This window comes from Balaenoptera borealis (genome assembly GCF_965194805.1).
Source record: "Balaenoptera borealis genome assembly, chromosome: 3".
Lineage (NCBI taxonomy): Eukaryota > Metazoa > Chordata > Mammalia > Artiodactyla > Balaenopteridae > Balaenoptera > Balaenoptera borealis.
The window spans coordinates 78,725,883-78,749,506 of NC_138866.1; the positions used below are offsets into that span (position 1 = coordinate 78,725,883).

At 34.2% G+C, this 23,624-nt stretch overlaps 1 protein-coding gene across 4 annotated transcripts in view; it reads right to left on the bottom strand.

Moving 5' to 3' along the window:
* Positions 1-23,624, bottom strand: part of DPH6 (diphthamine biosynthesis 6) — a 445,312-nt gene that overhangs the window by 257,387 nt on the left and 164,301 nt on the right. For 2 of the 4 annotated variants that reach the window (XM_082384997.1, XM_082384998.1), the window contains exon 8: positions 23,394-23,481. In XM_082384997.1, coding sequence (XP_082241123.1) covers positions 23,394-23,481 — 88 coding nt within the window. Of the gene's footprint in view, positions 1-8,918; positions 22,214-23,389; positions 23,482-23,624 lie in introns of those variants that run through there. The other 2 variants (XM_082384999.1, XM_082385000.1) reach the window with 2 other exon arrangements.

A 23,624-nucleotide genomic window follows, 5' to 3' on the forward strand; every position in this document is an offset into this window, starting at 1 on the left:
ACCCTGTAAAATAAATACTGTCAATGGATATATACTATTCCAATGAGTTAATGTGCTATAATTTAACTACTCTAGTACACAGAAAAAAGGCAAGTGTGTCCATACTTAAAATACTTAGAAGCGTACCTGGTATACAGTAAGTTCTACTTAGTGCTGGCTTTCATTATTATCATTATTATTGTTATCATGCTATTATTATTGTAATTATCATTGTTCTTAGAGTACAGGAAAAAAATGAAACTTGAAAAGAATAAAATGAGATATAAAATATTCAAATTAAATTGATATGTATATATTCTTGTGAAATCCAAGGGAATCAACTAAAAAGATACTAGAAATAATAAAACTTTTGTAAGCTAGTTCTACAAAAAGAATCTATAAAAAAACCAGAAGCTTTCTTTATGCAAACAATAACTCATTAAAAAACATAATGGAAGAAAATCATAATTATAGCTAACATTTATTGAACATTTGTTAAGTGCCAGCCACTGTTGTAAATATTTTAAATTTACTGTATTTACTAATCTAACCTTCAAAACCACATTATGAGGTATATGATATCATATTTCATCAAATCTAAGACATCACTGTTAAGACTTACATCATAATTTCAAAGATGTTAAAAAATGGAAAAAATGTGCCCTAGAATCACTAAGATACAGTATTATCATTCCTATTTTATAGAAGAAACTGAAAGAAGAGAGGTTAGAAAATTTGCTCAAGGTCACTCAACACAAAAGTGGAAGCACTTGAACTTTTTCTTGTTATACATAAATAAAACCATTTTTCTAAATTTACCTTGTATCCGGAAACCTTACAAAACTTAATTCTAAGGATGTGTCTATAGATCTGCTCTACATTTTCAACTTATACAGTCATAATCTGCAAACAGTGATAACTTTATTTCTCCCTTTCCCTAACTTATACATTTATTTATTTTTCTTACCTTCCCCACTGGCTGAATAGAAGTGGTGATTTTAGGCACCCTTATCCTGTCCTTAAACTCAAATGAAAAGATTTCATCATTTCACACTTAGGTATGATGTTTTCTCTAACTATTGCAGATGATCATGTGTTTTTGTCTTTGTTATTCTTTTAATATGGTGAATTCATTAACTGATTTTCAGCTGTTAAATCAGCCTTGCATTCATGGAATAACCCAACTTGGTCATGGTGTATTATTCATGTTATATATCACAAGTTTAATTTGATAACATTTTGTGAAGGATTTTTAAACCTATGTTCGTGAGTGAGATTGATTTAGTTTTCCTACCTCTTAATTTCATTATCAGATTTTATTATTTCCAAGTATATTTAAAAAAAAATTAGAATCATGAGTCTAATGCAAACCAGGATTAAATATCAAAACTGGTTAATGCCACCTACAGGGCAGTAATATTGTAACTTTTGGGGTTATCTTTTTCTATTTCACAGAAATAATTCACATCCCTACTGGACAAAAATCTATATATTAATTAGTAACTTCATAGATTCTAGGCTTTAATCAGTAAATAGTAAGTTTATAAGTAATAAGTAATAAATTAAAGTTTATTTCCTAGAGAATAAATGCTCCTTGAGTGGGCTTTTCAGCAATACTCCAGAATAACATTGAAAGGATGTGTAGTCAGTCATCCTTCCCAAAACATTTTCAAAAGAAATGTCAATTATATGTAACAGAATGTAGATACTAACCTCATAAAATGAGTCGCCTCTTCTGTTTTCTTGAAAGGTTTCTGTATGAAGGAATCATAATGATGTCTTCCTGTTAAGATTTCTGGGACTGATTATTTGTGCCTTCACTCTTTTTATCTCTATCAGCGTTGCCACGGATTGATCGAGTTTAATCATTTCTGAGAACCACTTCTCTGTCTTACGTTCATATTCTATTTAATTAATTTCTTTTTAAACTTTATTATTTGTTTCTTTGGGTTAAATTTCTATTCTTTAACTCATGATTATTGCTTAACTCATTGATTTTTTTGCCATTCTCTTTATATTATATATATACATATTTGAGGCTATACATTTCATTGGAAACACTGCTTTAATGTTATTTCACAATTTTGATATGTCAAATTTTTCATTAGCAATTTGTTCAAAACATTACTAATTTCACTTGGGGTTTATTCTTTGTGCTATGAGTTATTTAGAAATCTGTTTAATTTCCACATATTTATAAATTTTCTAGCTATCTTTTTTTACTGTGATTAAAGACAAGTAACATAAAATTTACCATCTTAGCCATCTTTAAATGTGTTGTACAGTAGTGTTAAATATATGCACCTTGTTGTGTAACATATCTCTAGAACCTTTTCACCTTGCAAAACGGAAACTCTGTACCCACTGAACAATTCCGCTTTCCTCCCCTACCCCCAGTCCCTGACATCCAACATTCTACTTTTTGTTTCTATAAGTTTGTGTACTTTAGATAGCTCACATAAGTGGAATCATGCAGCATTTGTCTTTTTGTGACTAGCTTATTTCATGTAGTATAATGTCCTCAAGGCTCATCCATGTTATTCATATGATGGAATTTCCTTCTTTTTTAAAGGCTGAATAATACTCCATCATATGTATATACCAATTTTTGTTATCTGTTCATCTGTTGATGAACATTTAGGTTGTTCCCACATCTCAACTACTGTGAATAATGCTACAATGAATGCAGGAGTGCAAATTTCTTTTTAAGATCCTGATTTTAATTATTTTGGATAGATACCCAGATGTTGGATTGCTGGGCATATGGTAGGTCTATTTTTAATACTTTGAGGAAACTCAATACTTTCTTACATAGCTGCTGCACCATTTTACATGCCCAGCAAGAGTGCACAAAAGTTACAATTTCCTTGCATCTTCATCAACATTTCGTATTTTTTCTGTTTTTTTTGATAGTGGCTAACCTAATGGATGTGAATTGATATCACATTGCAGTTTTTATTTGCATATCTTCGATAACTAGTGATGAGGAGCATTTTTTCATCTGTTTGCCATTTGTAGATCTTCTTTGGAGAGATGTCTATTCAAGTTCTTTGCCCATATTTAAATTGAATTATTCTTATTGTCACTGTTGAGTTGTAGGTATTTTTATATATTCTGAATACTGGTATGGTTTGCAAATATTTTCCCCCATACTGTAGCTTGTATTCTGTTGACTGATTCCATTGCTGTGCAGAAGTTTTTAAGTCTGATGTTGTCCTATTTGTTTCATATTCTTGCTTTTGTTGCCTGTGTTTTTGGTATCATGTCCAAGAAATCACTGCCAAATGCAATGTGATGAAGCTTTTCCCCTATGTTTGCTCTAGGAATTTTATAGTTTCAGGTCTTATGTTTAGGCATTTAATCCATTTTGAGTTCATTTTTGCATATGGTATAAGGTAAGGGTCCAAATTCATTCTTTGCCATGTGGATATCTAGTTTTCCTAGCACCATTTGTTGAAATACCATGCTTTCCTCATTGAGTAGCCTTATCATTCGTGTTGAAGATCATTTAACCATGTATATGAGGGTTTATTTCTGGGCTCTCTATTCTGTTCCATTGGTTTACATGTCTGTCTTTATGACAGCACCATACTGTTTTAATTACTGTAGCTTCGTAATATGTTTTGAAACCAGGAAGTGTAAAGCCTCCAGCATTGTTTTGCATTCTCAAGATTGCTTTGGCTATTGGAGTTCTTTGAGATTCCATAGGAATAGTACTTTCTATTTCTGAAAAATAAACGCCATTGGGATTTTGATAGGAATTGCACTGAATCTGTGGATTGCTCTGGGTAGTGAGGGTAATTTAACAATATTAGTTTTCTAACCTATGAACATGAGATGTTTTTCCATTTATTTGTATCTTTAATTTTTTTCAGCAATGCTTTGTAGTTCTCAGTGTATAAATCTTCCATCTACTTGTTAAGTTTATTCCTAAGTATTGGGTTGGCCAAAAAATTCGTTCAGGCTTTTTCTGTAACACCTTAAGGAAAAACATGAATGAACTTTTTGGCCAATCCAATATTTTATTCTTTTTGAGGCTATTGTAAACAGGACTGTTTTCTTAATTTCCTTTTCAGATTGTTTGTTGTTGGTGTTTAAAACTGCAACTGAATTTGTGTGTTGATTTTGTATCTTGTAACTTTGCTGAATTTGTTCATTAGTTCTAATAATATTTTTGTGGAATCAAGGTTTTCTGCATATAAGATCATATTATCTGCCAACAGAGAAAAATTTACTTCTTCCTTTCTGATTTGAATGCCTTTTATTTTTTCTTGACTAACTGCTCTGGTTAGGACTTCTAGTACCACGTTGAATAGAAGCGGTGAGAGAGGGCAGCCTTGTCTTTTTCCTAATCTTAGAGGGAAAGCTTTCTGTTTTTTTTTTATCATTGAGTATGAAGATAGCTGTGGGCTTTCACCTTTGGGCTTTATTATGTTGAGGTAATTTCCTTCTCTTCCTAGGCATCAATTAAGATGATTTTCTGCATCAATTAAGATAATCATGTGGTTTTTGTCCTTCCTTCTGTTAATGTGGTATATTATATTGACTGATTTTCATGTGCTAAGCCACCTTTGCATTCCATGAATAAATCTAATTGGTCATGGTATATAATTCTTTTAATGTATTATTGAGTTCAGTTTGCTTGTAGTTTGTTGAGGATTTTTGCATCAACATTCATCAGGGATATTGACTTATAGTCTCCTTTTCTTACAGTATCATTGCCCGATTTTCTTTTCTTGCAGTATCTTTGCCAGGGTATTGCTGGCCTCATAAAATAAGCTTGGAAATATTCCCTCCTGTTCACTTTTTTGGATGAGTTTGAGAAAAATTGGTGTTAATTCTTTAAATGTTTGGTATAATTCTTCAGTGACACCACTAGTCCTGTGCTTTTCTTTGTTGGGAAGTTTTTGATTACTTATCCAATATCCTTACTAGTTATAGGTGTGCTTAGATTTTAAATTTCTTCATGATTCAGTCCTGATAGGTCGTATATTTCTAGAAATTTATCTATTATTTGTAGGTTTTCCAATTTTTTGGCATATAATTGTTCATAGTAGTTTCATACTTATTATTTCTGTGATACCAGTTGCAATGTACTTCTATTATTTTTGATGTTTGTTATTTCAGTCTTCTATTTTTCTTAGTCTAGCTAAAGATTTGTCATTTTTGTTGATCTTTTCCAATAACCAACTCTTAGTTTTGCGGTTTTTTTCTATCATTCTTCTGTTCTTTACTGTGTTTATTTCTGCTTTAACCTTTATTACTTCCTTCCGTTAACTTTGGGTTTAGTGTGTTCTTCTTTTTCTAGTTCCTTGAGGTGTAAAGTTAGGTTGTTGATTTGAGATCTTTCTTTTTTTTTTTTCCCCAATCATCTAAAAAATCTTCTTTAGGTAACATCAGTTTAAAACATTACATAAGTTTCATGTGTACAACATTATATTTCTACTTCTGTATACAATACCGTGTGCTCACCAGCAAAAATTTAGTTTCCATCCCTCACCATACAGTTGAGCTCCTTCACCCATTTCACCCTCTCCCCCAACTCTTTCCCCTCTGGTAGCCACTACTCTTCTCTGTATCTAGGTGTTTGTTTTTGTTTAGTTTAATTTGTTCATTTATTTTATTTTACTATTGAAAAAATATATTTCACATATGAGTGAAATCATACGGTATTTGTCTTTTTACATCTGACTTAATTCACTTAGCACGATACCCTCAAGGCCCACCCATGTTGTTGTAAGTGGCAATGTTAAAGCAGGCAGTTACCTAGATATGAGCATAGAAAGGGGGGCACGGGCCAAATGGCAGGAAACCATACAACCTGTAAACAATGGGGGTCCTTGGGCAGAAAAAGAAAAGCAGGAACCTCCAGACTGACAGGAAACCACATATTTTGGGATGATAGTGTCCTAGAGGCAGACAAAGAAAGGTGGGAAAAGTTGGGAATCTCCAGTGTCTGAATGTAACCTTTTGCTCATTATGCTCTCATTACAATAAAATTAGCCTTGCAGATAAGAAGCTTCCATCATGCACTGATGCCATGACACTTCCAATCAAGATTAAATAAGGATATAAATCCCTCCTCCCCTTGGAAGATGGAGATGGGATGAAAATCAGGGAGTATGACCCCCACATCCCTCCCCCCTAATGAATATTCCACCCCTTCATTTCTATGGCCCACATAACTGGCTTGCCAAAGAAACTTGGGGCAGCTACTGACCTGAAACTGCCCGCTCTCCCCTTGAGAGTGAACTATCACTTAAATTAATCCTCGCTTTATTTTCTTGACCTCCCTGTCTTGTCTCTGAATACTTTCTGTGATGAGACAAGAACCTACACTCCAGTGTCAGCAAGATGTAGTATATATACCACATCTTCTTTATCCATTCATCCACTGATAAGAACTTAGACTGTTTCCATATCTTGGCTGTTGTAAATAATGCTGCTATGAACATACAAATATGTATATCTTTTTGAATTACTGTTTTTGTATTCTTTAGGTAAATATCAGCATAGAATAGCTGGATCATAAGATAGATCTATTCTTAATTTTTGGAGAAATCTCCATACTGTTTTCCATGGTGACTGTACCAATTTACATTTTTACCTATGGTGTATGAGGATTCCCTTTTCTTTACATCCTTGCCAACACTTGTTATTTCTTGCCTTTATGATAACAGCTATTCTAACAAGTGTGAGATGATACCTCACTGTGGATTTGATTTGCATTTCCATAATAATTAGTGACATTAAACATCTTTTCATGTGCCTGTTGGACATCCGTATGTCTTCTTTGGAAAAACATTCAGCTCCACTGTCCATTTTTTGATTGTTTTGTTGTTGTTGTTGATAACTGTAGGAGTTCTTTATATATTTTTGGATATTAATGGCTTATCAGATATATGATTTGCAAATATCTTCTCCCATTCAGTAGGTTGTTCTTTTGTTTTGTTAAACGTTTCCTTTACCATGCAGGAGCTTTTTAATTTGCAGTCCCATTTGTTTATTTTTGCTTTTGTTTTCCTTGCCTGAGGAGACATATCCAGAAAAATATTTTTCAGACTGATGAAAAAAAGCACACTGCCTGTGTTTACTTCGAGTTTTATGTTTTCAGGTCTTACCTTCAAATTTTTAACACATTTTGAGTTGATTTTTGTGTATGGTGTGAGATAATATTCTATTTTCATTTTTTGCATGTGGCTGTCCAATTTTCCCAACACCGTTTATTAAAAAGACTATCCTTTCTACATTGTTCTTTGCTTCTTTGTCATAAATTAATTGTCCATATAAGTGTGGATTTCATTTCTGGGTTCTCAATTCTGTTCCACTGATCTATATATCTGTTTTTTTCTGCTAGTCCCATGCTGTTTTGATTACTACAACTTTGTAATATAGTTTGAAAACAGGGAGTGTGATACCTTCAGCTTTGTTCTTTTTTCTCAGTATTGCTTTGGCTATTCAGGGTCTTTTGTGGTTCCATTCAAATTTTAGAATTTTTTGTTCTGTTTTTGTGAAAAATGTCCTTGGGATTTTGATAGGGATTGCACTGAATCTGTATACCGCTTTAAGTAATATAGACATTTTAAGAAGTTAATTCTTCCACACCATGAACATGGAATATTGTTCCATTTCTTTATGTCTTCTTCAGTTTCTTTCAACAATGCCTTATAGTTTGCAGTGTGCAGGTCTTTCACCTCTCTGATTAAATTTATTCCTAGGTACTTTATTCTTTTTGTTGCAATTATAAATGAGATTTTCATAATTTCTCTTTCTGCTAGCTCACTGTTAGCATATAGAAACAACGGGCTTTGCACGTTAATTTGTATCCTGCGGCTTTACTGTATCTGTTACTATTTCTAATAGTTGTTTGGTATAGAATTTTCTATATATAAAGATCATGTTATCCACAAATAGTGACAGTTTTGCTTCTCCCTTTTCAATTTAGATGACTTTCATTTCTTTTTCCCATCTAATTGCTCTAGCTAAGACTTCCAATACCATGTTGAATAAGAGTGGTGAGAGTGGGCATCCTTGTTTTATTCTTGATCTTAGAGGGATAGCTTGCAGTTTTGCATCATTAAGTATGATGTTAGCTGTGGGTTTGTCATAGATGGCCTTTATTATGTTGAGGTAGGATCCTTCTATACCCATTTTCTTGAGAGTTGTTATATAAATCGATGTTGAATCTTGTCAAATACTTTTTCTGCATCTATTGAGGTGATCATATGGTTTTTATTCTTCAATTTGTTAATGTGGTGTATCACATTGATTGACTTGTGGATATTGAAAAATCCTTGCATTCCTTGGATAAATCACACTTGATCATGATGTATGACCCTTTTAATGTATTGGTGTATTCAGTTTGCTAGTTGAGGATTTTTGCATCTATGTTCATCAGAGATATTGGCTTGTAATTTTCTTTTTTTGTGTTGTGCTTGCCTAGTTTTGGTATCAAAGTAATGTTGGTCTTTTAAGATGTGTTAGAAAGCATTCCCTCCTATTCAACTTTATGGAAGAGTTTGAGAAGGATAGGTATTACATCTTCTTTGAATGTTTGGTAGAATTTACCTGTAAAGCTATCTGGTCTTGGACTTCTGTTTTCTGAGAGGTTTTTGATTACTATTTCAATCTCTTTACTAGTGATCGGACTATTCAGATTTTCTATTTCTTCATGATTTAGTCTTGTAAGGTTATATGATTCCAAGAATTTGTCCATTTCTTTTAGGTTGTCCAATTTGTTGGCATATAGCTGTTCATAATATTCTCTTATATTACTTTGTATTTCTGAGTATCCATTGCTATTTCCCCCCTTTCTGATTTTATTTATCAGAGCCTCCTGTCTTTTTTTCTTAGTGAGTCTAGCTAAAGGTTGTCAATTATTTTTATCTTTTCAAAGAACCAGCTCAGTTTCATTGCTCTTTTCTATTGTCTTTTTAGTCTCTATTTCATTTATTTCCACTCTAATCATTATTATTTCCTTCCTTCTACTGAATTTGGGCTTCATTTGTTCTTCTTTTTCTATTTCCTTTAGGTGTAAGATTAGATTGTTTTATTTGAGATTTTTCTTGTTTCTTGAGGTAGGCTTGTATTGCTAGAAACTTCCCTCTTACAACTGTTATTGCTGCATACCATGTAAGCAGCATGTTGTATTTTTATTTTCATTTGTCTTCAGATTTTTAAAAAATTTCTCCTTTGATTTCTTCACTGACCCAATAGTTGTTCAGTAGTATATTGTTTAGTCTTCATATAGTTGTGATTTTTCCAGCTCTCTTTTTGTGGTTGATTTCAGTTTCATATCATTGTGACCAAAAAAGATGCTTGATATGATATCAGTCTTCTTTAATGTATTGAGACTTGCTTTATGTCGAACATATGGTCTATTCTTGAGAACGTTCCATGTGCACTTAAGAATGTGTATTTTGCTGCATTTGGATACAATGTTCTGTACAAATCTATCAAATCTACCCAGCCTAATGTTTCATTTAAGGTCATTGTTTCCTTGTTGACTTTCTTTCTGGATGATCTATCCATTGATGTATGTGGGGTGTTAATATCCCATACTATTATTGTGATGTCAATTTCTCCCTTTAGATCTGTTAATAGTTGTTTTATATATCTTAGTGTTCTTATGCTTTTGTTGTCTCAAATTACCCCTTTTTATGCTGTGAATTTGTTACCAAATTTAAGTAGCTATAGTTATTTTTACTGCTTGTTTCCCCTTTAACCTTTATGCTATATTAAAGTGTTTAAAAACCTATTCTGATAGAGTTGCAATTTTCTGACTCTATCACTTTACTCAAAGTTTTGTGTACTTTTGCCTTTTTGTTTCTGGTAGAAGAGCTTCTTCCAACATTTCTTGTAAGGCGGATCTAGTGTTGAACTTCCTCAGCTTTTATTTGTCTGAGAAAGACTATTTCTCCTTCATATCTGAATTATAACTGCAAGATAGAGTATTCCTGGTGGACCAATTTTTATTTTTCAGTATTTTGAGAATGTCATTCCCTCCTGGCCTGTAGAGTTTCTGCTGACATATGTGCTAACCTTACAGGGTTTCCTTTGTAAGTTACCATCTTTTTTCCCCTGGCTGCCTTTAAAATTCTTTCTCATTGACTTCTGACAATTTTAATATACTGTATCTTAGAGAATGTCTTTTTGTGTTGAGGTAATTAGGTATTCTCTTAGCTTCATGGACTTTTATATCCAGTTCCTTTTCCAGGTTTGGGAATTTCTCAGTTATTAAAAAACAGCAACAACAAAAACTCTCTTCTCCTTCTGGGATGCCTATGACCTTATGGTGCCCTTCCTAGAAGAGTCAGATAGCTTTTGTAGAATTTCCTCACTTTTTTAAAGATCTTAATTGTCTTTCCTCTTCTACTTGTATCATTTCTGTAGTTCTGCCACTGAGCTCACTAATTCTCACTTGCATGGTCTGCTCTACTTCTAATGCTTTCTAATGCATTCTTCATCTTGTTTCTTGAGTTTTCCAGCTCCAGACTTTCGTTTTGGTTCTTTTTTAGACTTTCAATCTCTTCAATAAACTATTTCTTCTGTTCATTAATTTTATTCCTAAACTCATGGAACTGCCTTTCTGGGTTTTCTTATAGCTTGTTGAGTTTCTTCATGACAGCTATTTTGAATTCTCTATCAGTTAGCTTGTAATATTCCATGACTTTACTTTTGGTTTCTGGAGAAGTGTCATTTTCTTTTTGTGATACAGTGTTACTGTGATGCTTTATGATGCTTGATGATTTGTTCCTTTTGAAGTAGTGAATACTTTTCTTCTTTAGATAAAGCTTTTTTTTTTTTTTTTTCCCCAATAATGGATTCAACAGGTTGGATATTAGAGGTCTTTCTTTCCTCAGTAGGCAGTGCTATAGCACAAGTTTTGGTCTCCCTTACTTGGGCTGCCTCTGGTTGTGCTTTAGAGATGTCACTTTCCATCCTCCACTGCCTCCATCATTCAGTGGTGTAGCTTAGTGCCCTTTGTTACTGCTTGTTGTTGGCGCCAGCATCTGTGGCACTGGGGTGGCAGGTGCTACTCCTGTGTTGGGGATCTCCTGAGTCACAGACTCCACTGCTGCAGAGGGAGGGGGTTAGATGGGGGTTGCTGGGGTTGTCAGTGCCTCTGCTGTGTCTGGAGTTGCTGAGTTTGTGGCTGCCACTGTTGAAGGTGGGGAGCAGGAGGGCCTAAGTCGTGGGTGTATCGGCTGGAGAGATGGGGTCACAGGCCCTGAACCACTTTTGCCCAATTACCTGTGGCCACGAGTACTGCTGTGGCCAGGAGGACAGAGTTGTGTGTGCTACTCCTCTGTTGCTACTGGGTTTGCTAGGGCTGCAGGTTCAGCTGTAGTGGCTGAGGACCCAGGATAAGAGGCATTGCCTCTGCTGTTCCCTTGGTTTTGCCTCCCCCATGTGCTGGAGTCCACCCACCTTTAAATGTACAGATGTGTGAAAATTCTGCAGTGTTCTGGTGTGTTAGGCAGAACCACCTTTGCTGACTTGTGGATGTTTTACTGGTTGCAGATTAAAAGGGAGCAACAAAGGGGGTGTCTCACCTGACCACGATGCTAACATCACTCTGTCTTTGTTTTTAATGTATGTGTTTACCACTATACATTTCCCTCTTGGTACTGCTTTTGTTGCATTTCATAATTTTTGGTATGTTCTGTTTTCACTCTCATTTGTCGGAAGATATTTTCTAATTTCTCTTGCGTGTGTGTGTGTGTGTGTGTGTGTGTGTGTGTATGTTTTGACCCATGGGTTGTTCAAGAGTGTATTGTTTAATTTCAACATATTTGTGAATTTTCCAGTTTTGTTATTGATCTCAAGTTTCATACCATTCTGGTTGGAAAAGATATTTGGTATGATTTCAATCTTCTTAAATTTGTTAAGAAGTGTTTTGTGGCCTAACAAGTGATCTATCCTGGAGAATGTTCCTTGTATGTTTGAGAAGAATGTATATTTTGTTGTTGTTGGGTGGAGTTATTTTAATGTCTATTAGGTCCAATTAGTCTACAGTATAGGTCAAGACCTTTAATCTGGTTGATTTCTACATTACTGAAAGTGAGATGCTGAAATCTCTACCATCATTGTGTTACTATTTCTCATTTCAATTCTGTCACTGTTTGCTTCATATATTTGGGTGCTCTGCTGTTAGGTGTATATATATTTATAGTTGTTATAACGTCCTGGTGAGCTGCTGTTTTATCATAAAATGTTCTTGGCTCTTTTGACAGTTTTTGACTTAAAAATCTATTTATCTGATATAAGTATGGCCACTCCTGCTCTCTTTTAGTTACCATTTTCATTGAATACCTTTTTTCATCCTTTCACATTCAGCCTATGTATAACCTTATATTTAAAGTGTATCTCTTATATAGGGCATATTGTTGTTGTTGTTGTTTTCAATACATTCAACCACTCTATGTCATTTGGTTTTCCATGAGAATTGTTCCACATGTAGATGTTAATTTTTGGTGTTTTGTAGATGGTGAGCTCCACATCCTCCTACTCCACCATCTTGATCTCCACCCTCCCCAATGTCATTTGATTTAGAGTTTAATCTATTTATATTTAAGGCAATTAGTGGTAGAGAGGATTCACTATTGTCATCTTGTTAATTGTTTATGTCTTCTAGTCTTCTAGTTATTTTGTCACCCTTTCCTCTTTTGCAGTTGTCCTTTGTGTTTTGTTGATTTTTTTTTTTTTTTTGTAGTGACACACTTTGATTCCTTTCTCCATTTCTTTTGTGCATTCTCTATAGGTATTTTCTTTGTGGTTACTATGGGGATTGCATCAAACATCTACAACAATCTATTTTAAACTGATAACAACTTAACATTAATCACATATAAAATTCTACTCCTTTATACTTCCTCTCTCTTACCTTATGTTATTGATGTCACAACTTATATCTCTGTATATTCTGTATCCTCTAACATAGTTTTATAGTTACTTTTCATGATTTTACTTATAATATTCTATGCCAGAATTAGAATTAATTTACACACCACCATTACAATATTATAAAACTCTGTATACGTCTATATATTTACCTTTTATTCGAGAGCTTTACATTTTCAAATGCTTTAGTGTTGCTGTCTAGTGTCTTTTTTTTTTTTTCAACTTGAAGAACTCCCTTTAGCAATACTCATAAAAAAGGCAAATCTAGAACTCTCTCAGTTTTACTTTAACTGGGAGGGTCTTTATTTCTTCTTCCTTTAGACTTTTCTGTATGTTTAAATTTTTCCTTAATAAAATGTTGGAGTAAAATAAAAATAAAGTTAAGAAATTTTCAAACAAAAACTTAGAAAAATTATTACTAGCAGACACACCAAAGCATAATAAAGTATGTTAAGGTTTTAACATAAATGTTATTAACTAGAATTAAAATATTTATTTCTTAAGGATAAAAATTACAGTGAAATGGACAAACCATAAGTGCACTACCAATGAGTTTTGACAAATGCATTACCGTCATCCTGAAAGTACCTTCACTTTAATTTTTGAAGGATATTTTTTGCTGGCTACAGATTCTAGGATGACGGTTATTTTCATTTAGCACTACCAAGAATATGACTCCATTGTTTTGGATTCCCTTTTTTTCTGTTTAAAAGTTAGGTTTCATTCTAATAGTTGCTTCTTTGAATGTAGCCTTTTTAAAAAATGCATTTTGATTATTTTCAATTTTTTTCCTTGATTTTTGTTTCCAGCAGTTTTATTATCACACACCTAAATATGGATCTCTCTTTAGTCCATCTGCGGTTCTTGAATCTGTACCTTAGTGTGTTTAATTAATTTTGGAAAGTTCTGAACCATTATCTTCTCAATTTGTGCACTTTACCCATTATACCATTCCTCTCTGACACTTTAATTACATTTTAGACCTTTCCACTGTTTTTATTTCTCAACCTCTAATGCATATTTTTTATCTTTGTTTCTCTCCATGCTTCATTCTGAATATTTTCTTTTGACTTCTAATTCACTGAATCACTCTTTGGATGTATCTACAGGCTTCTGGCAAGACTCTTAGCCTTTCCCTACCCAAATCCAACCACTCACAGCTCACCACCACTATCTGGTATATGACCAAAAGAACCAGTCTTGCTACCCTAAATCTGGGTTTAAACCTGTCACCAGAGCAGCCTAAGATTCTCAGATCATGTTTATTCCATAAACTCCAATTTTCATTTCTATGGGCAATGAGGCAACTTCCCCCATCCCCTCTATTTTATATATTTGATTTGTTTATCTGTCTCATTCCATAGGATAAAAGCTCCATGAAAGAAATGATTTTTGGTTGTCCAATTCGCTATTGTATCCCCACTGAATGAACAGTGTCAGGCATATAAATGTAAGCACCAAATAAGTATATTAAATGAATAAGTGGTATGCCACATCTCTTTTATGAGAAATCATCAAAGTGAAACTTTATGAAAACACCAATCAGAAACTTTATTTTTTAAAACAACACCAAGAACAAAAAGCTACATGGGAGAACATAACAACTAAGTAAATATTAAAGAAAAAAAGTTAGTCAATTAGAATTTGAAGGAAGAGAAGGAAATCAACTGATTGGTTATTTTTATGATCCTGCCCCAAACTGATTAAATCTACCAAGATTTGGGTTCAAAATCTCTTCTACTGCCCAGTTTGATTCACGGCTTCCTGACACACTGATAAATTGCTGGTACTACTGAAATCTATGCATTAGGGGCAGAAATGCGTTAAGCAGCTCTCTAAACTTGGGTGAATCTGACGCTTGATTTTTTTTTTTTAATTTTTTAAAATTTATTTATTTATTTATTTATTTATGGCTGTGTTGGGTCTTCGTTTCTGTGCGAGGGCTTTCTCTAGTTGCGGCAAGTGGGGGCCACTCTTCATCGCGGTGCGCGGGCCTCTCACTGTCGCGGCCTCTCTTGTTGCAGAGCACAGGCTCCAGACGCGCAGGCTCAGTAATTGTGGCTCACGGGCCTAGTTGCTCCGCGGCATGTGGGATCTTCCCAGACCAGGGCTCGAACCCGTGTCCCCTGCATTGGCAGGCAGACTCTCAACCACTGCACCACCAGGGAAGCCCTGACGCTTGATTTATTAATCTGCTTCAGTGATCATTTATGGCAGCATTGGCACAGCGGTACCTAAGGCCAAAATCTACCTGAATCCCAAGTTATATCAATAAGGTTTATAGAATAAGGTTTTAAAACCTGCTAAATGCCTTGCTCCCGCCTACTAGATCAGTTTTCTGCTCTTTAGCTTGATGGCAAAAGATGGGGAAAGGGTGGGATGTGGTAGAAAAGTTGTGCTGAACCAAATGTTGACGAATAAAAGTCATCCTTTATCTTTCTCCTTCTTTCGTCCCTCTGTAAGGAAATATTTTTGAGGTGGTATAGAGACTGTGGCAGCATATCTCCATGGCAGGGATCTTCAAATTTATACATGTGTCTATGAGCTGTGAGAGTAAATTCCCATGCACAACATAATCAAGAGGCCAACCATCCAAATACTTTTAGTCCATTTATTTATTTATTTATTTATTTGCCCCAAGATTCACTGCTTAGACTTTACTATAGGATCAACTAGATTTCAACCCACATCGTGGGTACTGTTTTCACTTAAGTTATATGGAAAGTTTTAAAGGGCTCTAGTGCATCTCTTTCTACCGAGACTACTAAAACGCTGTAGAATAACATTTAAATACTCATTTAGCACTGATGAACTCATTTGCCTCATTTTCTTAATCAAATATTAAATTTAAAAACATATGCTCATTGTAAGAAGTCACAATTACAGATATATAAAGAATTAAGCTTCTTTCTGTTTTTCCCCTTCATGCTCCCTTTCCCCAAAGAAACCAATATTATCAGTCTGGTTATTATGTGCTTACATCTTACTATCCTTAATCAAATATAATTAAATATATAAGCTCCTTGTCTCCACCACTATATTTTAGAAAAACAAGACCATATCCTACACATTACTTTTCACCTTGAATCAACAATATATTATGGCCATAACTTAAGTTCAGATTAGCCAAGCTAGTGAACTGTTATTGTAATCATAATACTGGGAATAATGATTACTCATAATAACTTCAATTTAAAATCAGAATTAGAATTATGCTGTATTCTGTCCATAATTATAGTCAATTCCATGTAGGCCTAACAGTTTTTGAAATAGAGTCGGTGCTCACAGATATTTGTTGGATTGAAGAGAAAAATAAAAGCACAGAGATGATTTAATGTTATAAATTTTTTCAAGATATTTGAAGAGGTTTCTGAAAAAAAGCAAAATAAAATGAAAGACCAAGAATGGTCCATGAAATTATGATGTCTTTAAAAGTTACAACTAGAAGGAGTATGAGCTTTTATAATTATATAAAATATATAATTGTCCGATGGGTTATTTCAACAAAAAACGAAAGTACTAAGTGATAGTAGGGTACGTTAGTAAAATTGGGGCTAAATTTCCGTGAACCTTGTCTCTTTATAAATGCAATGGCTTTGCCAATAATTAATTTGAAATATTATTTCTCATAAAGCTGTTTGAAAAATCTAAAACAACTACATAAGGAAGGAAGAGCTTCTGAATTGTTAAAAGTCTTTATTCTTCTGTTAAAGGTTATGCATTTTAATATGATCTGTTGGCTGATTTATGTAAAGCTTTGTATTTTTCATTTTCTCAAGCCTGTCAGAGTAGTGATGTATGGTTCATTTTAGCATCAAGTTTGCCATAAGCAATAAAGTCAGAGCCCCCAAAAGAAATTTTAATATATTTCCCCATTTTTAACCTGGAGCTTTTCATTATTCAGTTATTTTGTTTGGGATCCCATGTTTAGTTGATATAATTTTTACACTCACATAAATAAATATTTTAACTTAAAGGTAACATTTAAATAGGTTAATTATTCAATAGAAAAGTTTAAGGGTCATTATATATAAGTGCAAATCTTAGTGATAACTTAAATTTTACACTAACAACCTCTCTAAAGGCTGTATTTTATGTTCCAGTTTGCTTGGAGCATTTTTCTCTAACAGGATAAAAGAAAAATGGTATGCAACATGAAATGGAAGCACGTCCATAAAATTCTATAAGAAGAAAAAATGAAGTATGAAAATAACAATCAGTTAAATTAAAAAATTCTTATTGCAGAACTAGTTGCTGTTGTAGGGGGTATGAAGATGAAAAAAGAAGAGCCCTTAAGAAATTTACAATCTAGTAGAAATAATAAGTCCTTAAACAACTATAACATAAGCTGCTTAAATTAATGGTCACAAGAAAGGAACAAACAAAGTATTAGGGCAGTTCATCTGGTGTGGCTAAGTGTATAAGAGTATTTGAATTCAGTCATACATCATGGACAGGATGTAAACAGTCAAAAAAGACAGACAGAATAAGCAAAGGCAAGGGAGGAGAGAAGCAGAAGGCATGGTAAGGGACTTTTCCAATGGTTCTGTATTACAAGAGCAAAGGTACATGTGGGGCAGTCCTGGGAGAAAGACTGAAAAAGGATGTTATGGCAACATGTCATAGCTAAACATCTTATTTATTGAGAAAACAATGTAGTGCCATTATGGATTTTTGTGCAGAGAAACAAAAACTAGAAAGAAAAATCTAATATGGCAATGAAGTAGAATATGGGGAGAATAAAAGCAAGGAGTCCACTTAAAGAAGTTCTATCTTGTCCAAGAGTCTGGGCAAGATACAACTTTAACTACAGAGATGGGCACGGAGATGGAATAGTGTACAACAGGGGTCTCCAACCCCTGGGCCAAGGACCAGCACCGGTCCGTGGCCTGTTAGGAACTGGGCCACACAGTAGGAGGTGAGTGGTATGTGAGTGAGTTAAGCTTCATCTGCTTCTCCCCATTGCTTCCCATCGCTCCCATTACTGCCTGAACCATCTCCCACACCCCCAACTGTGGAAGAATTGTCTTCCACGAAAATGGCCCCTGGTGCCAAAAAGGTTGGGGGTCGCTGGTGTACAAGACATTAAAACTAACTTATAAAGGATTAGATAACCAATTGAATGTTCATGGTAAAGAAGAGATGATTTGTTTTTTCTGTGCCTGAGTTACTAGGGGGAAAAGAGTTGTGTTAAATAACAAATAACAAGGACAAGGTGCACTTGAAGAGGAAAATGATTTCAAAGTTTGTACATAATGAGCTTGATACTCATTGGCAGTCATGTCCAGCAGCCAGTCAGAAATAAGGATGTAGAGTTAAGGGGAAAAAAAAGATAGCAGTAGAAAGTCCAGAAAGAGAGTGCTTGAGAATTATCTGCATAGAGGTAAAAAGTAAACTTGTGGGAAAAGACACAGTCTTTGTCAGAGAAAATACTGACAAAGAATAAAATGGAGCCATAAAAAGAACTTGAGGCATATATATATATATATATATATATATATATATTTATATATATATGATGAAGGTAAGAAGCAAAGAAGCTATTGAAGAAGACAGAAGAAATCTTGAGAGAGTGGAAGGAAAGTCAGAATAGTACAATGACATGTACACATTATAGGAAAAAATTTCGAGGAGATGGTAGTCAATATTATCAGGGCAAATGATTAACAATTATGAAGACAGAAAAGACCAACATCAAAGTAACTGAGGTCAAGCTAGATTGCAAATGTGTTATAAAGTGAATAGAAACTAAAGGAATTTAGGGAACAGATACGGATTTTCAGAGTGGTATTCAAAGTATACATTTGAGGTCTCACTATTATTTGGAGTAGAGTGTTAATTAATTTGTTAATATGAGTTTAAAATAACAATGTGAATTTGATAAAACACGTGGAAGAATATCTGTCATTTTTGCCCTCTAGCATTTATTCATCTTTCTTTTGTTAATTATACTTTGTTTTCCCTCTATAGAATCCCCTTCTCTACTACCTGGGTGGGCTCAGGAGTAAAGTTGGTGACTTGGCCAATGCTTTACCCAATCCACTGAGATGTAGTAAAATTTCTGGGAAAGGAACTCTTACTTATTTCTTTCCTGATTCACCCTAAGAATGCCATCTCAAAGCCTGATATTAAAAAAAAAAAAAAAAAAGTCCTAAAGGAGGCAACATTTAACTGATTAAGTTAGAACAATGAACATTAAAAAGAATGTCTAAGCACATATACATATACATATATACATAAAACTCTGATGAAAGAAATCAAAGAAGAATGAAATAAATAGATATTCCATGATCTTGGGTAGTAGGATTCAATATTGTTAAGATGTCAGTTCTTTCCAACTTGATCTATAGATTCAATGTGGTCCCATTCAAAATCTTAGCAAGTTATTTTGTGGATATCAAAAAACTGACTCTAATGTTTATATGGAAAGGTAAAAGACCTAGAATAGTCAACACAGTATTGAAGGAGAAGAACAAAGTCAGAATCTGACATCATCTGACTTGAAGACATACTATAAAGCTACAGTAATTAAGACTTTGTGGTACTGGCAATACAATAGGCAAACAAATCAATGGAACAGAATAGAGAGCTCAAAAATAGGTCCACACAAATACAGTCAACTGATCTTTGACAAAGGAGCAAGGCAATATAATGGAGAAAATATAGTCTTTTCAACAAATGGTGCTAGAACCATTAGATATCCACACATAAAAAAATGAATGCAGACGCAAACCTTATACCCCTTCACAAAAATTAAGTCAAAATGGATAACAGACCCAATTGTAAAATGCAAAGCCATAAAAATCCTAGAAGATAAAATAGGAGAAAACCTAGATGACCTTGGGTTTGGTGATGACTTTTAGATACAACACCAAAGGCATGATCCAGGAAAAAAATAATTAATAAGCTGGGCTTCATTAAAATTAAAAACTTCTGCTCTGTGAAAGACACTGGCAAAAGAATGAGGAGACAAGCCATAGACTCGGAGAAAATATTTGCAAAAGACATAGCTGATAAAGAACTATTTCCAAAATATATAGAAAACTGTTAAAACTCAATAATAAAAAACAGAGAGTTCGAACAAAAAATTGGCAAAAGATCTAAACAGACATCTCACCAAATATGATATAGAGATAGCAAATAAATACATGAAAAGATGTTCCATGTCACACATCATGAGGGAAATGCAAATTAAAACAGCAATGAGGGGACTTCCCTGGTGGTCCAGTGGTTAAGACTCCACACTCCCAACACAGGGGGCCGAGTCTGATCCCTGGTCAGGGAACTAGATCCCACATGCCGCAACTAAGAGCTCACATGCCACAACTCAAGATCCTGCGCACCGCCAACTAAAAGATCCCGCAGGTGGCAACAAAGATCCTGAGTGCCAAATAAATAAATAAATATTAAAAAAAATAAAATAAAACAGCAATGAGATACCATTACACACCTATTAGAATGATGAAAGTCCGAAACACTGACAACACCAAAAGCTGGCAAGGATGTGGAGCAATAGGAACTCTCATTCACTGCTGGTGGGAATGCAAAATAGTACAGCCACTTTGGAAGACAGTTTGGTGGTTTCTTGTAAAATTAAATATACTCTTACCATATAATCCAGCAATCACGCTCCTTGGTATTTACCCAATAGAGTTGAAAACTTATGTCCACACAAAAACTTGCACATGGATGTTTTACAAAAGCTTTATTCACAATTGCCAGAACTTCAAGCAACCAAGATGTCCTTCAGTAGGTGAAAGGATAAATATATTATGGTATGTCCAGACAATGGAATATTATTAAGCATTTAAAAACTTACGAAAAGACATGCAGGAACCTTAAATGCATATAACTAAGTCAAAGAAGCCAATCTAAAAATGGCACATACCATATTATTCTAACTATATGACGTTCTGGAAAAGGCAAAACTATGGAGATAATAAAAAGATCAGTGGTTGCGCCAGGGGTTGGAGGTAGTAAGTGATGAAAGGTGGAGCATGGAGGATTTTTAGGGCAGTGAAAATATTCTGTATGATACCATAATGATGGATACATGTCATCTATAGAATGTACAACGCCAAGAGTGAACTGTAATGTAAACTATGAACTTTGAGTGATTACGATGTGCACTGTAGGTTCATTACTTGTAACAAATGTACCCCTCTGGGGAGGAATGTTGATAATGAGGAAGACTATGCATATGTGGGGGTAGGGGGTAAATGGGAAATTTCTGTACTTGCCCTCCAATTTTTCTGTGAACCTAAAAATGCTCTAAAAAATTGTCTTAATTAAAGAAAAAAAAGAAAAAAAAAAGAAATGAGCTGTTAAGCCATGAAAAGACACAATGGAATCCAAATGCATATTAGTAAGTGAAAGAAGCCAATCTGAAATGGCAACATACTAAATGATTCCAACTACATGATATTGTGGAAAAGGCAAAACTATGGCAAGAGTAAACACATCAGAGGTTACCAGGGGTTAGAGGAAAAGGAAGGATGAATAGGCAGAGCTATTCTGTATTATACTATAATGGTGGATGCAAGTCATTATGCATCTGTCCAAACCCATAGAACGTACAACACCAAGAGTGACTCATCATGTAACTATGGTCTTTGGGTAATAATGATGTGTCTGTGTAAATTCCTTGACTGTAACAAATGTACTGTTGTGGTGTGGGATGTTGACAGCTGGCGGGGCTGTGCATGTGTGGGAACTCTCTGTACCTTCCACTCAATTTTGCTGCAAACTCTAAAAGTAGTCTGAAGTCAGCATAGGTAATACCGAAAAACTGCATTTTTTTAATCAGTTATAAAACAACCCGTAAGAGTTAATGGTATTCTTCTTGATTGTCCAATAATGTTGAAACAATGAATATATTCAAAACAAAAATGGTGACGCCCAGTAGAATAAACTTGATTAGCTAAATACAGTGATTGCCTTTTCATCCTCATTTTCAAATGCCTTTGCATTAGGATACTATAGGCAGAGATGAAAGCAGGAACAAGAAAGAGGAAAATAAACCAGTGTGATGAAAGCAAAGAAATGTTACAGAAATGAGGATTTCAGATGAAGTAAAAGGGGAAAAAAGAAGGTACCGATCACAGAGATCATGGATTGGATGTGTTAACCAATTAATCAATGGTTCTATCAACTTCTGATAAAGATAAATATTTCTAAGAATAAAAAAATGTAATGAAAAAAGTGGGACATTATAATTGAGAAAATGCTATGTGATTTTTAAAATATAAAAATACCAGCTTAGTAACAAAAATGCTTTTCAAGAGTTATGTATATAATTAGATGTTCTGCAGTTGTCAGGTACTGGGGACACCTAAGGAAAAAAAAGGAAATGCACCATATTTATTCAGTGTCAGTGAGTACTGCACCTTAAAGAAGTAACATTCTTTTCTGCAAGAGGGCAAATGGACAGAGAAGACCAAAGAAATACCAAGATAGTGTAAATACTGAGCTATTTAGGTAGAGGTGAACATATAATGGCTAATGTATTTAAACCAGAATTTGGTGGTTTTGATTTTTTTGTGTGTGCCCATGGCAGCAAAAGCAGCAGAGACCTAGAAGTAAGAGGCTCCTTTCAGTGGGTCTGAAAGATGTCTGGATAGTTTAGCTTCATTCTCTTGAGGTTTACCAGTTTTTTGGTAAAAGGTCACCAATAGTCATCTTTCAGCCCAATTCAATCATCTCTTTTCAACCCTGTCTTTTCTAGTTTTTCTAGAGAAATGGCACCAAATATTATTCTCTACTTTTGGAAACTCTTGCTGATTGAGAGATTACTGGGGTTCCCATTTTTCTCCTTCCTTTGCCAATCATTGATTCTCTTGGTTCTTCAGATCCTATATCATATGTATGACTGTGGGTGTGCCTCAAGACTTGATGACAGAACACGAAAGATGCAGATTTCTTCCAATCATTTATGCCTCAAGGAGCAGAGCTTTCAATCACAGGGTCTAATCTAGACCTTAACTATTCCACAAAACATTTAAAAATTGACTTCTGCTGTATTTTGACAGTCAATGTATTTAAAATAAAACTATCACACTTTTTGCTTCATTTTCCATCTTTCATTTGTACATCTGTTCCCCTGTATATTTTTGGAAAAGCTTTAATTTCTCCCTTTCCTCTCCTCTTAAACTTTGTATAATGAAGATCCAATTTATCCTCAAACCTTTCCCCTAAGGCTGATGCTCAATAACCTAATTCTTAATTTTCTAGCTGATTTAATATTTGGTTATACACCGTCCTGTCTTCTCCTTGATTAATGTATATATGATTCCCTTTTCAAATGAACTGCAAACTCTTCAGAAATGTAATATCTTTTATATAATATAGAGCTCTTAAAACTATAAACATCTGCAGAATTCTTAGTTACTGAGGATTTGAAAAAAATCACTTTTTTTTACCCTTTCATTTGTTGTTATAGAATTACATCTATAGAGACAACGCACATATCTCAATTTTCTCTTTAAATCACTGTGAATCTTAGACTTACTTGCCTTGTCCTCCAAGTGCAATTCTAAAAAGCGTAGGTAAGCCACAGGTGCAAATGCATCAGCTGAATGTGTGACTACTTCTGATGAATCCCTGAAATAAAAAAATTTTATAATACATTTATCTACTATGAAAAATCTGTTTTGTGGCAAGTTACTCTTACTAGTGACTAGAAAAGACCAAAAATCCTCATTTATTTCCACTAGTATACTATTGTATACATATTTACTACATAA